Source organism: Callionymus lyra, chromosome 12, assembly GCF_982586985.1.
Source record: "Callionymus lyra chromosome 12, fCalLyr1.hap1.1, whole genome shotgun sequence".
NCBI classification, from domain to species: domain Eukaryota; kingdom Metazoa; phylum Chordata; class Actinopteri; order Syngnathiformes; family Callionymidae; genus Callionymus; species Callionymus lyra.
This window is the reverse complement of record NC_141829.1, coordinates 26,658,041-26,673,352: the sequence shown is the minus strand read 5'-3', so window position 1 is coordinate 26,673,352 and position 15,312 is coordinate 26,658,041. Positions and strand designations below refer to the sequence as shown.

The window sequence follows — 15,312 nt, the reverse complement described above, 5'->3', positions numbered from 1 at the left end:
AAGATCTTGGACAAGAAAGGGAGCTTAGAAGTAGGCCTGAGCTCAGTCGGGTCCAAGTCTGGCTTTTTGAGCAACGGCTCCACAATGGCATGTTTAAATGCATTGGGAAAAACCCCTGTGGGGGAGGGGTTTACCATTTTGGTAACCCAGGGGCCAATTACATCAAATACTTTGATAAAGAGCCTATAAGGAAGGACGTCAGACGAGCAAGAGGAGGGTTTCGTCTTGCTCACCAGTATATAACCGAGAGATACAGCACTGAAGGAAGACCACGAGGAGGAAACAGGCTCAGTAACAGCAGGGGTTCCACACAAAAGGGAGAGATTTTCCCTTTGATAAATTTAATTTTGTCAGTGAAAAATCTCAACAACGCATTTCTGTCAGCTTCACAGAAGACGGGGGTGATTTGAGCAGCAGGACACAAGAGAGAATTGATCGTTTAAAACAACACTTTGGGGGTTTTCGTTTTTGCTGTTACCATTTTCCTGATGTGATCAGATCAGGCAGTTTCCACCATCTCATTGTATGATCCCTGAGGTGAAGTCTGTGCACCTCAAGTGTAGTGGACTTCCAGAGACGCTCAGTCTTTCGACAAAGTCTCTTCAGATCTTCATTTGTCCAAGGGCCCTGTTTTTTCTGAATTTTCAAGTTTTAACAGGTGCCACTTGATCCAGTATTTCAACACAATGAGTAGTGAGAGAGTGAATTAAATTTTCTATGTTTAGGCAATCATTGAAGAAAAATGGTCAAACATAGCAGAAAAACTGTCTGCAGTATCAGCTGAGATGACACGCCTCTGAGACATAACCCTTAAGAGCTTAGGTTCAGGGAGGCAGTCCAGGTCAAACAAGACAAAAGAATGATCACTCAGATGTACATCATGTACAGATACATTAGAAATGTCCAGGCCAAGAGTAAAAACGAAGTCTAAAATGTGGCCTTTATGATGAGTGGGTTCAGAAACATGTTGCTCAAAATTAAAGGCTTCTGTTAAAAGTTCTTTAGCAGAGCAAGATGTGATGTCATCAACATGAAAATTAAAGTCTCCAAGAATAAGAACAGATTCCATTTGAATAATGGAAGATAAGAAGTCACTAAAGTCTTTCAAGAACACAGCAGCAGGACCAGGTGGACGGTAGATTGACATACAATAAAAAGGACTTGTAGAACCAACCAAGATCATCTGAGACAAAAAAAGAAGTGAATTCCTGTGTCTGAATCACTTTGCAAGAACAACTCTCTCTATAAACTGTAGCAAGACCATCCCTATGACCAGAGAGGCAGGGCTTCCCTAGGACAGCGCTCCCTACTGGACAGAGTTTGTTAAGATGAATAAACTTTATCTCTCTGCCAAGTATTAGAAAGACACAATAAATCCAACTTTTCTCTTGTGAAGGGATCATTATTAAAAGGATGAAATAAAAATATCCGACCACCACTTGTTGACGGCAGCCCTGACGTGTCGTCACACTCTTCAATGAGAGGAATGCTGATCAAACATCTAACTCGTCTGATGACGTCTGAGTTTCAGCGAATGGTGTAGTCAGAAATGTCACAACTGATGTTTCCAGACAAGAGGATGTTGAGTAAATAGCTGATGGGTGCAGTGGTGAAAATGTTTCCATGATGGCACACTGGTTTCCTCTTTTGTCTGTGCCATTCAACTGTGGAACATGTGACACATGTGCTTTGTGTCATCAGATCCCCGCACATACAATCTTGAAAAATCTGTAGATGACTCGTGTAATGTTTCCACACAGTTCAGCCAATGAGCCACAGTTTTGTTTTGTTTCCCCATTTTTGTTATGCTTTTTCTGAACATAAATAAGTATGATATTCTTTATTTAAATCACCATGATTAAGCCATCTTAGAAGACGCATGTCACCTACAAAGAAAGATGTCCACGTTGAAATTGTCATTAGTTGTGAGAGCAATAGAGTATCTCTAGCTAACATGTAAACTATGTTGGTGGACAGGTAAGAAGAACAAGCTGAGGGTCTACTACCTGTCCTGGCTCAGGAACAAGATCCTGCACAACGACCCGGAGGTGGAAAAGAAGCAAGGCTGGACCACAGTTGGAGACCTGGAGGGCTGTGTCCACTACAACGTTGGTAGGTTATTAAAGTGAGAGTGAGGATCTAGTGCCAGTAATATGCTGAACTTGTCTAACAATTTTACATTCACTAGCAGAAATGAACCACTACTGATGATTTAATAGCTAATATCACAGTGTTAACACTTCTGCTGTACAGTATACACATATACACACAAACATAAGAACAACAAAAGTGTTTAAATTTAATTTATTTTTAATTTCTGATAACCAGCACTGAGCAAGTTAAATGAGAGCCAGATTGACCTGTAAGTTCCCTGTTGTCAAATACTTCCAGATGTTTTTTTTATTATATTGTTGACATTCCATTCACAAGGACTGGAGACAATATTGTGACTGAGGCCTAGTGAGACATAACTAGTATAACATTCAAACAAAACACAACAGATAATAAAAAAAACCAAACCAACTTAATGTAAGTGTTAATTTATTCATGTTAAATTAAGTAGTCATATGAATGAATATGAAATGAAATATACATACATTTTTGTCATATCTTTATCTTTAATCTGCCACAGTTTATTCATTTTAATGATTAATAATACATTGTTTAACTGAACACAGCCAATTAAGTCCTCAGAAAAAAGTAAACCTCTCTGTCAAAAATAGATGCAACTTTCTTTCTTCCCAGAGAGGAGTAGAGCAGGAGAGAAGCACCAGGTCACTGATCGCTTAAATTCTAGTCAAGCTCAGACCTTTCAGCGAAACCTTAGCATCACTTTGTCGACTTATTTTAAAGTTTAGGGGTTCAGCACAGTAGAGACGGTTTCTGATGTGTTGTGTCACACAGAACAAGCTGTCCACCTGTGTCAAAGTGATGCATCTAATCTGTGGACAAATGTCAATATAAGTGACATATTAGATAGGTTGTAACAACATAATGCAAGAGGTAGTTTACCTTTAAGAACAGGAGACTTGACGGGTGTTGTCGAAAGAACCAGTCTAACCTGAACTTTCCAGCTCTCATTGTTGAAGTTCAGTTCTGGTAAGATGTTTATTATAATTAATTTTGCATTTTCCTCAAGGTGAGTTCAGGAGTCACTACTAACTGCTGATGCAGTCAAATACTTGTTTTAAAGTAAAAGTTTATCTTTTTAAACTCAAGTTATCTAAGTCTAATTACTCCATTTTTTCTCTTCATTTCCAGTGAAGTACGAGAGGATCAAGTTCTTAGTTCTGGCTTTGAAGAACTCAGTGGAGGTCTACGCCTGGGCTCCCAAACCCTACCACAAGTTCATGGCTTTTAAGGTTGGTGGATAGTTTTAAATTTAAGTATTTAAATAGATGATAGATGTGGTAAGTTTGACACACTTTAGTCCAAACCTTACTATTAACTATATACATAGTAATAACTATTTTAGCCTGTGTGATGCAAACCTATTATGTTACTATTTTTTTTGTTCTGCTCTGTAGGTTTGTTTTCAGATACCTGAGAAGGTCTATGTGTTATCTTTTAGCAATGAAACAAAATGGTTTTCTTTGCAGTCTTTTGGAGACCTGGTCCATAAACCCCTGCTGGTGGACCTCACTGTAGAAGAAGGTCAGAGGTTAAAGGTCATCTATGGCTCCAGCTCAGGATTCCATGCTGTTGATGTGGACTCGGGAGCAGTCTATGACATCTATCTTCCAACACACGTAAAGCGATCTCAGAGACTTTTGAAGAAACATTGTATGTTCTGTTCAGACAATGATGTGGTCTGTGTATGCTTTTATTCTTTGTAATGTTTATTTATGCACCTCCTCCCTGTGAGGAACAAGAAAAAGGTTTTAAGCAACTTATTTGCCGATCGATTCTTCCTGTAAATGGCCGGTGACGTGTCCGAGTTGATTTCAGTAATTGTTTAACGCTTGAATGGCAGTATTGATCACAGTTTTATTTTGGGGAATCAAACTAAATCCCAAATGGAAATAAATGATTGTCACAGAGGATCTTAAAGATGCTGTTGTCTCTGCAGATCCAGACAAACATCCAGTCTCACGCCATCATCATCCTGCCCAACACGGATGGCATTGAGCTACTGGTGTGCTACGAGGACGAGGGCGTCTACGTTAACACTTATGGCCGCATCACCAAGGATGTGGTGCTTCAGTGGGGAGAGATGCCCACCTCAGTGGGTGAGTTACATGTGCTGCACCAATATCAACAAATATTTCTTACCTGACAAAATGACATGATGAATAACAACTTGCATACTGTTCCCAGTGAAATAGTTTTTGCTAAATATGTTTAATGCTTTTAGATTTAGAGCATCTAAAACAAAGATTGGATTAAATGAAAGAAAATTGAAAGTATATTTTTTCCTTTGTTTCTAAAAAAGACGATCCAAAAATAAATAGGATGTCCCCTGCTCACAACAAACCCTCAATAAAGTGATCATTTTAAATGTTAGTCAAATGTGTATTAAAGTAAGTCATGATAAATAAATAACATGACATAAAAAAAAATTAAAAAATATTTGAAGGAAAGAATAATGTTCTGAGTTTTTATTCTTCTGTTGATGTTTTTCCACGTGGCTGACGGACTCGGATCGAGGGCTGTTACACCTGGGCTTCAGACTTTGATAATTGCTTATTCTGTTGATAAAGTTGTGCAGAAATACGCCTGAATATTTTTTCATTAACAGTGAGTGGTAGTGTGTACCTTATGCACCTCACATTTTTAACAATTGTTTGTGTTTGTATGTTTCTTTCATCAACATGTTTGTACAACACTACTTGTGTCTGTGCTGCAGCCTACATCCGCTCCAACCAGATCATGGGATGGGGTGAGAAGGCTATTGAGATCCGCTCTGTGGAGACAGGACACCTGGACGGGGTCTTCATGCACAAGAGAGCCCAAAGACTGAAGTTTCTGTGTGAGAGAAACGACAAGGTAAGAGTACCTGGACACGCTCGCACCTTCTGGAAACCATCCAGAACATGGCCGACAGTGACAAACATGAGGCATAAATGAGTTTATGAAGTAGTCACAGAAGATTCTTCTCCTCAGGTGTTCTTTGCCTCCGTGCGTTCCGGAGGATCCAGCCAGGTCTACTTCATGACTCTGGGACGAAGCAACCTGCTGAGCTGGTAGAGGTCCACAGCAGACCCATCTGCTCCTTCTCCTTCTCCCCGCCCTCATCAACACTGGATCCCCAAAACCGAGTCACTCTCTGTTCACCTCTCCGAAGAGAAGACAACAACCTCTTGCACCAGGTGAACCCGCAACTCCGGAGGGGTCCATGGACGACATTGCTTCCTGTGCTACTGGTCCCTGCGCAGGGGTGTTGTAAGTGCTGCCAATGGTACCACAACAACCTGCTGCCACCCCCTCCAACCCCAACACATGATCCACTGAAGATCTGAGTGTTGTGTTAATTTAATGCTACAGCAGTGTGTGTCAATGTTCGCTCCTGAAGCTGAGAGGTCCCCAAAAGACTTGAGCTAGAGAAGGTGATGCCGTAAGTTGTGTCGAAGGTGTCGGACTGAAGGTGTGTGTAGGTTTAGAACATGTGTGGAGGGTTGAGGCGATGAAGCAGGCGGGTTTCTGAATATTTTCTTTTAACTCTATTATTCCTTGAACATACGTGTAACTAAGTGGAATTAACTTTGTCATTGTTTTTGTTCATATTTACACCCACATCCACCCATGCCTGCCTCTACTCAAGACCCACACACGTGTGAGCTGTGTGTTTGTCCCAGAGACAAGTGTGTGTCAAAATAAAGGTTCATGACTCTTTCCAAGAGTGTTGGCTGAACTCAACCAGCAACACCAGAAACTTGAACTGCTGTGAATATTCGGACGTGAAATAATTTAAAAGAAGATATATAAGTGTGTGTGCTTGTGTGGTTGTTTATGTGCGTGTGTGCAGACAGCGGAGCACCGACTTTCTTCCGTTACCTTCCTCCATGTTGTGCTGGCCGTGGATGATGCAGCCGTGCCGGTCCAAGCCTCTACGTGTTGTAGATTTATCTCAGGACTGTGGAACGCTGCTTCATCATAAATCTGCGACACCAACCGACAAGTCCCAGTACTTAACTGTATGTTACTACCACGTGAGTTCTCCTCACTAGCAAAACAAAAACAGTCCCTAATGCTGCTAGTAAGTGTTATGCCAACATGGGAGCAGGGAAAAGTGAATGTTATAACTAACCTTAATAACATTGACATTAGGTTTACTTATGGCACCAGTAGACAAAAGGTCTTAATTATTAATAAAGCATTTGATCGCTAGTAAACTTTATTTTAACAGTTTTCGGTCTACTTGTTAGTCTACGCCTTTTGTCTTTCTACTGTAGTTGAGTGTGCCCAAGCACTAGTTAACCAAAGTTAGGGACTAACGGGGCTGTTTATGGCCAAACAACGTTCCACAGAGGACCATAAACAAGTGCTGCACAGTTCTCTGATCTCGGCTGGATTTGAACGACAAACAACCCTGTTGTTGAATCTGACTTTTGATACATTTCACTCACCGATTAGACATGCCTTCCTGTCCAAAGACAACCAAACGCGTGTGCGTCTCCTGAAACACACGTCAGTATTCTCCGTTTGCGTGTCTGAGGTCTGTGAGCCGTCGTTCTGGTGTGTATGTTTGTGTGTTTGCGCGCTTTATTGCATCCAGGTGAAATGCTGTATAGAATTTATCGAGAGAAAAATGAATAAAAAAAAGCTTGATGGAAACGTGCCAAGAAGGCAACATTTAAACCTGTAAACTATTGTTATGAACCACTAATTAATATCATTTGTTTTCTAAATCACTTGAATGATGGTGTATTCCTCAGTTGTAGAAGCTGATCTATAGTTTCTGTGGTTTCTGTGAGTCGGTGTTCGTATGCAACAGCAGCAGTGGAGTATTGTTCTGCTCACTTTCTCGCTGGACAACATGTTTACAATGTTTGCTTCCACTAATGTGCATCACAGTAAGTTTCTCATGTCTGGCTGAGCCTGGTTTCTATAGATCTTTTCGTTTCTGTATATTTTTTTAACATGTCCCACAACTCTCCTGATTAACCGACCGAGTGGTATTAACGAACACGCTGGCTGTTCATTTCAGGAATTCTCACATTGCAGTAACCTTTCCTGCAGGCTCGGACAGCAGGCGGCGTATGTTTCTGCCGCGCTAACTTATTTCCTCCTTGTTCCACAGGAGCTCCTGTATTTTCCGGATTCTTTTTTTTCTTTAAATAAAGTAATTTTAAAAAAAAGTAAAGAATGGTGTTTTGTTAAACATGACGTATAAACTGTCTGTGTGTATAATTTGACAAAGAACAACCTCAAACCGTAGCAACTGTTGACACGTGAACACATAAGAAAAAATGTACTGTATACACACTTGGGAACAAGGAATATCTCAATTCACGTCAAAGAAGCAGATGTTTGGCCTCTTAGTGAGCTCTTTGGCAGAAACACATCCCGAAAATCCAGTTCAGAGTGACCCGGGTAGATGTTCAGCACATGCTTAAAAACCATCTTTCGTTTAAAAAAAATTGCTCAATCTTCAACCACATAATTCCTCCTCTGGGTCACATATCACTGTTGGATTAAAAATTACTATACACTATACATATACGCCATATTTAAATTAATGCTAAAGGATAATCAAAATATAAAGTATAAATTACTAGCTTCGTCTAAGAGCTTAAACATTTGAATACACATTCACAATCAACATTTCACTCAGACCGACACACTGTCTCAAGACAAGCTTGGAACAGAATTAGAGACATGACACCGGTTATTTAAACGTCTGTTTGTCTGCCCTTTTCACACCTTGGGTCGTGGATCAAAAGAACGAAGCGGGACACATCCGTGAGGGGTAGACTAGGAGACAGAAACCCCCACCCAAGAACATTTGAATGATTAGAAAAGGAAAAAAATTAGGAAGTACTCTCCACAGGGGATCGTGGCACAGGAAGCTTGAAGGAACCAATATGGCGATAGGGGGAGGACCTCTCGGCCCGGACATTTGCCTTAAATATAGCGATGTTTCTACAGTTCGAGACCATTTCTCCCGGGACATATGATTTGTAAAGTCGCCGGCAGAAAGCGCGTCCAATCGATCGTAAAGCTTGTATTTTGTTTGACTTGAAGCGGCGAATAACTGACCCGTGACACTCTGCATTGACCATTTATCTCCACAAAGCGAAGTATTAAGACCCGGAAGTGACGGCGTGTTGGAGCGACCGGAACGGACTCTTGTTTTGACCGTTTATCACCAACAACGACAATAAAATAGCCATTTTATTGTGACTATGATATTTTTATAGATGTGAGATAAACCACTTGACTTTTTGTATATCACTATTGATAATGTTGAGAGAGTGTCAATTTGTGATGCAGGAAAGTTGGTGTAGTCCCTTCCAGAAGCTTACATAGAAAAGAATATAAAATCGGTGATGAACGGCCGATCATTAAAATAGTTGGTGGTGAATATATCCTGAACACTGAACGGATATCATGAATAACCGAATCGAATGTGGATGTATAAATGAAAATATAATAGAATTGACAGCACAATAAAAACAGTCAAACGCATGAATAAAATAATAGGTTTCGAGAACATAATCTAAAACAACATGAAATGTAATAAAATTCAGGATGAGTAAATATTGCTCGATCAAGGCAGAGTCCAAAGCTAAACCAAAGGACATAGTTAAGTGCATTTTTCAACTTGTTCAATCATATAATTCTGTGAAGAATCAGCGGTGAGTCAACTTCAAAGAGATCCAGTTCAAAAAGATGACACAATACATTATCTTTTTGATCGTGGGAAGCGTAGGTGGAAACCAAAGCGTTCGAACTGCCACCAATCATTAAAGTACTGCTTATTGGAAACTCTATAGTATGAAATGTTAAGTGAGCAAACCAGTGATCAAATCTGATTTCATGGGGCCTAAACGGGTGCCTTTGTATAAAACGAAAGTTACATATGTAACTACGGTTCTATGAGTCCCGGATGACCGCCAGAGGCGGTGCTTCAAGCACTGAATGTATCCATCCTGCGCATGCGCAGTTCGAGTTTAATACCAACAAAGTCACCTGTGACCCCTGATGACCCGGAAGGGTATATCTTCCGGTGACATCAGAGGATCTGTTCCTGCAGAATCTTCTCGCGAAATCACAAGGATTCTGAGTGACAGAACGCTCTGACGGTCATCCGGGACTCATAGAACCGTAGTTACATATGTAACTTTCGTTCTATTTCGTCCCTACTGACCGCCAGAGGCGGTGCTTCAAGCACTGGATGACCAATAACAACAAGGTCACAAAGAATCCTAGTACATACACCTCATTGAGGGGAAGCAACAGAGTCGGGCAACCGGACCACACCTCATGGATGAGGAGTGGCGACGTTCACCCGATAGAACCTGAAAAAAGTGCTTGGTGAGGCCCATGATGCTGCCTCACAGAAGTCCCCTAGGGGTACCCCGCGTAGGGCTGCCCATGACGTAGACATGGCTCTGGGAGAGTGGCACCTCACCCCGAATGGCAGGGGGTGACCACTTCCTTTATATGCGTGGGTAAACACATCCACGATCCAGTGAGAGTCGCTGTTTGGAAAGAGCACATCCTTTCCTAGGGCCACCATAGCAAATGAGGAGCTGGTCCGACCGTCTTATACTTGCGGTTGCAGCTACATAGGTTCTTTGAGCCCGCACAGGGCACAGCAGTCCAAACGCGTCTTCCCCTTCCGGGGGAATAAGTTGTGCCACTTGAATGGGACGGTTGAGGTTTGATAATGACAGAACCTTTGGGAGAAAAGCCATATTTGGCCAGAGGGTAACCCCTGAGCAGTCTGAGCTCCACCGCAGACATGACTCACTCACCAACAGGGCATGTAGTTCCCCAATACGCTTCGCTGAAGCAATGGCAAGGAGAAAAGCAGTCTTAGCAGAAACCCACTTCAGCTCTGCCTGAGCCAGGGGTTCAAAGGGAGGCAAACACAAAGCGTCGAGCACCAGGTGCAAATCCCATGCTGGGGCACGCTGTGTGCGTGGGGGGCGTAATCGCCACACGCCCTTTAGAAAGGGGGACACTAGTCTGTGGGACCCCACTGTGTTATCATCTACCCGAACATGTCGAGAGGAAATGGCTGCCGCGTATACTCTCAGTGTAGCAGGAGACCGGCCACTGTCCAATAGTGACTGGAGGAACTCCAGAATCTTTGGGACTGAACAGTGCACAGGGTCCTCACCCCTGTCTGAACACCATGCAGTTAACAGTTACCATCTATTTGAATACTGCAGCCGTGTAGAAGGCGCCCTGGCATTTAGTATAGTGTCGCAGACAGCATCTGAACACTGCGTCAGAAGCGGGTTGGGCCCTGCAGCGGCCAGACCCAGGTTGCAGGTGAAGAGGGTCGGGACGCCAAATCTGGCCCTCTAGCTGAGACAGGAGATCCTTCCTGTCGGGGAGGCGCCATGGTGAGCTGCGGCAGAGCCTGCGCAGCAGTGGAAACCATGTTCTTCTGGCCAGAAGGGGGCTACCAACAGCAGCCTGTGACCCTGATGGAGGACCCTCTGTAGTGTTAAGAATATCAGAGGGATTGTAGGGAAAGCATAGAGGAGACCTTCTGGCCAGTCGTGCGCAAGAGCATCCTGGCTCAGAGGACTGCTTTCCTCTTTCAGGGAGAACCAGAGGGGGCAATGGGTCGACTGCTCTGTGGCAAACAGATCTACCTCTGCTCTGCCGAAGATGTCCCAGATATTGAGCACCACCTCTGGATGAAGCCGCCACTCCAATGGAGGCTTGCCTCGAGAGAGCAGGTCTGCGACCTGACTCTGGTCCCCGGGCAAAAAACATTGCTCTCAGGCTGGCCAGGCGTGGAGCCGCCCACAGTAGGAGGTCCCGGGATGCTTGCAACAGCTGTGCAGACCTGGTGCCCCCCCTGGTGGTTTATATGCGATACGGTCGACACATGTATGACCGCACAAGCACATGTTGCCCTCTCAGTAAGGGAAGAAAGTACTGCAGGGCCATATACATAGCTCGTAGCTCTAGTACATTTGATGTGCTCCGAGCAATCTCGAGCAGACCACAGCCCCTGGGCTGTATGGTTTGCCAAACTGCACCCCACCCTGTGGGGAGGCGTCTGTTGTGATGGCCTCTCGACGGAATGCAACCGAACCCATCTGCACGCCTTGGAGGAGAAAGGTCTCTCTCCACGGAGCCAGAGCAAGGAGGCAACGGTGTGACACCTTGAGTCTCCTGTGCCGGTGCCACCTGGCATCCAAGTGAAAGTTGTTCAGCCACCTCTGAAGGGGGCGTAGCAACAACAGCCCCAAAGGGACCACGGTGGCGGCAGCCGTCAGTTTGCCTAGGAGTCGCAGAAACTCCACGTAATGCAGCCACATGCCCCTGCAGAAGAGGGAAGGAGGCGGAGGATGTCGTCCACCCGCTGTGGTGAAGGGCAGGCTTTCATTGAGACTGTATCGAGTGTCATCCCGAGAAAAAATGTGCTCTGCTAGACTAGGCAACTCCTTGAAGAGTTGACCCTGAGAGCTAGTCGAGACACGTGGGAAAGAAGGCTTGTGGTGTCCAGGGTCACCCGAGACCGGGACAGAGCACAGATAAGCCAATCGTCTAGGTAGGGCAGAATCTTCATGCCCTGCGACTGCAGGGGCGAGAGGGTTGCCATCACAACCCTGGTAAGGAACCCGCGGCGAAAGGGAGAGGCCGAACGGGAGCACCCTGAACTGAAAATGACGTCCCTGAAAGGCGAACCTCAGGGACCGTCTGTGGTGTTGTGCTATGGGCACATGAAGTAAGCGTCCTTCAGGTCTACTGAACTAAGCCACTCCTCTCTGGAAACAGCTCGCAGAACCTCTGCAGGGCTGAGCATGTGGAATTTCAAGACCTTCAGGAACTTGTTGAGTCCCCTCAAGTTGAGGATAGGACGGAGTCCGCCATCTTTCCTGTTACCAGAAAGTAAGTCGAGTAGACCCCTCCTGGTTGTAACAGGGGATCTATCTGCTCGATTGCACCCTTGTCCAGGAGGACGGACACCTCCTGGTTGAGGGTTTGGGCTTTGCCGGGTCGCGTATGATGGTCATCTTGACCAGGCCAATGGTTGGGGGCCGGCGTCGGAACTGAAGTTGTACCCATTGGTCAACTGCTGAGCAGGCTGTGGACCTGTTGAGTTTGTCTGGCTTGGACAGTTCTCTCAAGTGCCTCTAGCGCGGCAGGTCCAAAGAGTTCCCCCCGGTTCCACTGGAACACTGCGGAGGGTTCTCCCGCATGCCTATGCAATTATGGACGAAGCATCCAGTGGAGTCTCCTGTAGAGATGCTGATAAAGCAAGCACCAGGTGGGGCATAGAGTTACCTATGTGTCGCATTTGTGCCGCTGCCTCATAGGCTTTGGAGAGCAGCTATTGTCGGCTCAACCGCTGGTATGCGGCCCAATCCAAACTTGGGTGCATGCTGCCTGGCTGCCCGGCTCCGGCCGTCTGAAGTTGCACGAGAGAAGGCTCTGCAACTCCCTCAAATATTCGTCAGATGGAGGCACAGTAAAGTTGGCGGGAGCTGATCCGCGCCTGAAGAGCACTGGCCGAAGCTGGCTGAGCCTGCGGTATATCTAACTGCAGGCGAGCCAGGGCCGTACGAATGGCAGCCCCGTTGAGCCGTCTTCAGAACCAGCAGTAGAACTGTGGGCTGAAATACGGGAACCTGCCACGGAGACGTGGGAGGCTACATGCCGTGGCACCACCTCCTCTCCATATTCGGCGAAGTCAGCGCTGAAGCTGCCATGGGGATTACATCTTCCTCCGGTACCAAGATGGCTGGAGGAGGAGCAGGATCACCCAACTCTCTTTCCCCGGGCATGAAGCTGCAGTTCATACAGGGAATCTTCTGACAGACCTTCCCTCAGATGCTCGAGACCAAGGCATGAGGGACACATATCATGGCCATCCTCAGGCTGCAGGGAAGCCAACAGACTGAGCAAGAGTGGCCGCCAAGCATGTTAGCAACGAGCAAAAGGCCACACAGAGAAAAAACAACAAACGCTGGGAGCGGGAGCGAAAACACAGCGTTCACCAACGAGTGTTACACATGTGAGATAGAATTATCACAAACGCTGGGAGCGGGAGCTAAAACACAGCCTTCACCAACGAGTGTTACACATATGAGATAGAAGTATCACGGATGCCGGGAGAGGAAGCGAATACGCAGTCTTCACCAACAAATGTTACACATATGAGATAGAAGTATCACAGTTGCTGGGAGAGGAAGCGAACACGCAGTCGTCACCAACAAGTGTTACACATATGAGATAGAAGTATCACAGATGCTGGGAGAGGAAGCGAACACGCAGTCGTCACCAACGAGTGTCACACATATGAGATAGAAGTATCACAGATGCTGGGAGAGGGAGCGAACACGCAGTCGTCACCAACAAGTGTTACACATATGAGATAGAATTATCACAAACGCTGGGAGCGGGAGCGAAAACACAGCCTTCACCAACGAGTGTTACACATATGAGATAGAAGTATCACGGATGCCGGGAGAGGAAGCGAATACGCAGTCTTCACCAACAAGTGTTACACATATGAGATAGAAGTATCACAGATGCTGGGAGAGGAAGCGAACACGCAGTAGTCACCAACAAGTGTTACACATATGAGATAGAATTATCACAAACGCTGGGAGAGGGAGCGAAAACACAGCCTTCACCAACGAGTGTTACACATATGAGATGGAAGTATCACAGATGCTGGGAGAGGAAGCAATACGCAGTCGTCACCAACAAATATAAAATAATCTACTTCAGTAGCTGAAAAAACAGCAATATAAATGTCGGGAGAGGGAGCGAAAACACTGCCGTCACCAAGAGAAATCAAAATACAACCAAAAGCGATTACAACAGGTTGTACCGATATATAAATATTTAGTGTACAATGTTGGGAGAGGGAGCGAAAACACTGCCGTCACCAAGAAATCAAAAGTACAACCAAAGTGAGTACAACAGGTTGTACTGATATTCATTGAATATAAATATAGAGTACGATGTCGGGAGAGGGAGCGAGTACACTTCCGTTCACCGAAATAATCAGAACACAACCAAAAGCGAGTACAACAGGTTGTACTTATATTCAATGATATATAAATATAGAGTACAAAGTCGGGAGAGGGAGCGAGTATGCCTCCGTTCACCGAAATAAATCAAAATACAACCAAAAGCGAGCACAACAGGTTGTACTTATATTCAATGATATATAAATATAGAGTACAATGTCGGGAGAAGGAGCGAGTACGCTTCCGTTCACCGAAATAAATCAAAATACAACCAAAAGCGAGTACAACAGGTTGTACTGATATTCAATGATATATAAATATAGAGTACAATGCTGGGAGAGGGAGCGAGTACGCTTCCTTTCACCGAAATAAATCAAATACAACCAAAGCGAGTACAACAGGTTGTACTGATATTCAACGATAAGAAAATTGGTACTCAGCCAAACGATGACGATCTCCGGAAGTGTCCACGGCAAGCCGCTACAACTTCTCCGCGTCAAAAGTTCGTTGCAGTCTCTGGAGGGCGAAAGTTTCGCAGCTCCGACAGAAGTCGCGTGACTACCGGCAACGAAAGAGCTAGTCCTTGAGCTAGCTCGGTGACATGCTACTTGCGCAGCGAGAAGATGAAAAGGAACAGATCCTCTGATGTCACCGGAAGATATACCCTTCCCGGTCATCAGGGGTCACAGGTGACTTTGTTGGTATTAAACTCGAACTGCGCATGCGCAAGATGGATACATTCAGTGCTTGAAGCACCGCCTCTGGCGGTCAGTAGGGACGAAATAGAACCATCTTGCCAAGGCGGACATGTCCCTGGACATTCTTTCTGCTACCATTCTCAGGGTACCCCGCAAATGCTCTGAGGGAGAGCAGATGGTGGTTCACCCAAAGCCACTTCTAGCAGATCGATCAATCGTCTATTTCTCTTGAGGCAGGCCATCCAGCAGACATCTGACGGTCAACATTTGAAATGGGCGAGTAGCCTCCAGTCTTCTTTGGCAAAGTAAAGTAGGCACCAAAACCTTGTTTCTCTGACAGGTTATGTTTTCTTCTCCGTCACATATGTGCATAGAAAACCTGAATACTTCAGGGATGGGCAAACTGGAGCACATAGCCCAGAATGATCAATCACACCCGTCTCGATTGAAGAACGTTCAGACCACTCCAAATATAGAATGCACATAGCAAGTCCAGCCTCCGC

The 15,312-nt window shown here is 45.0% G+C and overlaps 1 protein-coding gene across 9 annotated transcripts in view; it reads left to right on the top strand.

Annotated features, from left to right (window-relative positions):
- Nucleotides 1–7,306, top strand: part of LOC148068818 (mitogen-activated protein kinase kinase kinase kinase 4-like) — a 62,750-nt gene extending 55,444 nt beyond the window's left edge. For all 9 annotated transcript variants that reach the window (XM_087804555.1, XM_087804556.1, XM_087804554.1 and 6 more), the window contains 6 exons: nucleotides 1,978–2,112; nucleotides 3,262–3,362; nucleotides 3,600–3,749; nucleotides 4,070–4,229; nucleotides 4,847–4,986; nucleotides 5,104–7,306. In XM_087804555.1, the coding sequence (XP_087660681.1) occupies nucleotides 1,978–2,112; nucleotides 3,262–3,362; nucleotides 3,600–3,749; nucleotides 4,070–4,229; nucleotides 4,847–4,986; nucleotides 5,104–5,187 (770 nt within the window). In that variant the 3' untranslated portion in view covers nucleotides 5,188–7,306. The remainder of the gene's footprint in view (nucleotides 1–1,977; nucleotides 2,113–3,261; nucleotides 3,363–3,599; nucleotides 3,750–4,069; nucleotides 4,230–4,846; nucleotides 4,987–5,103) is intronic.
- The last annotated feature ends 8,006 nt before the right edge of the window (nucleotides 7,307–15,312 follow it).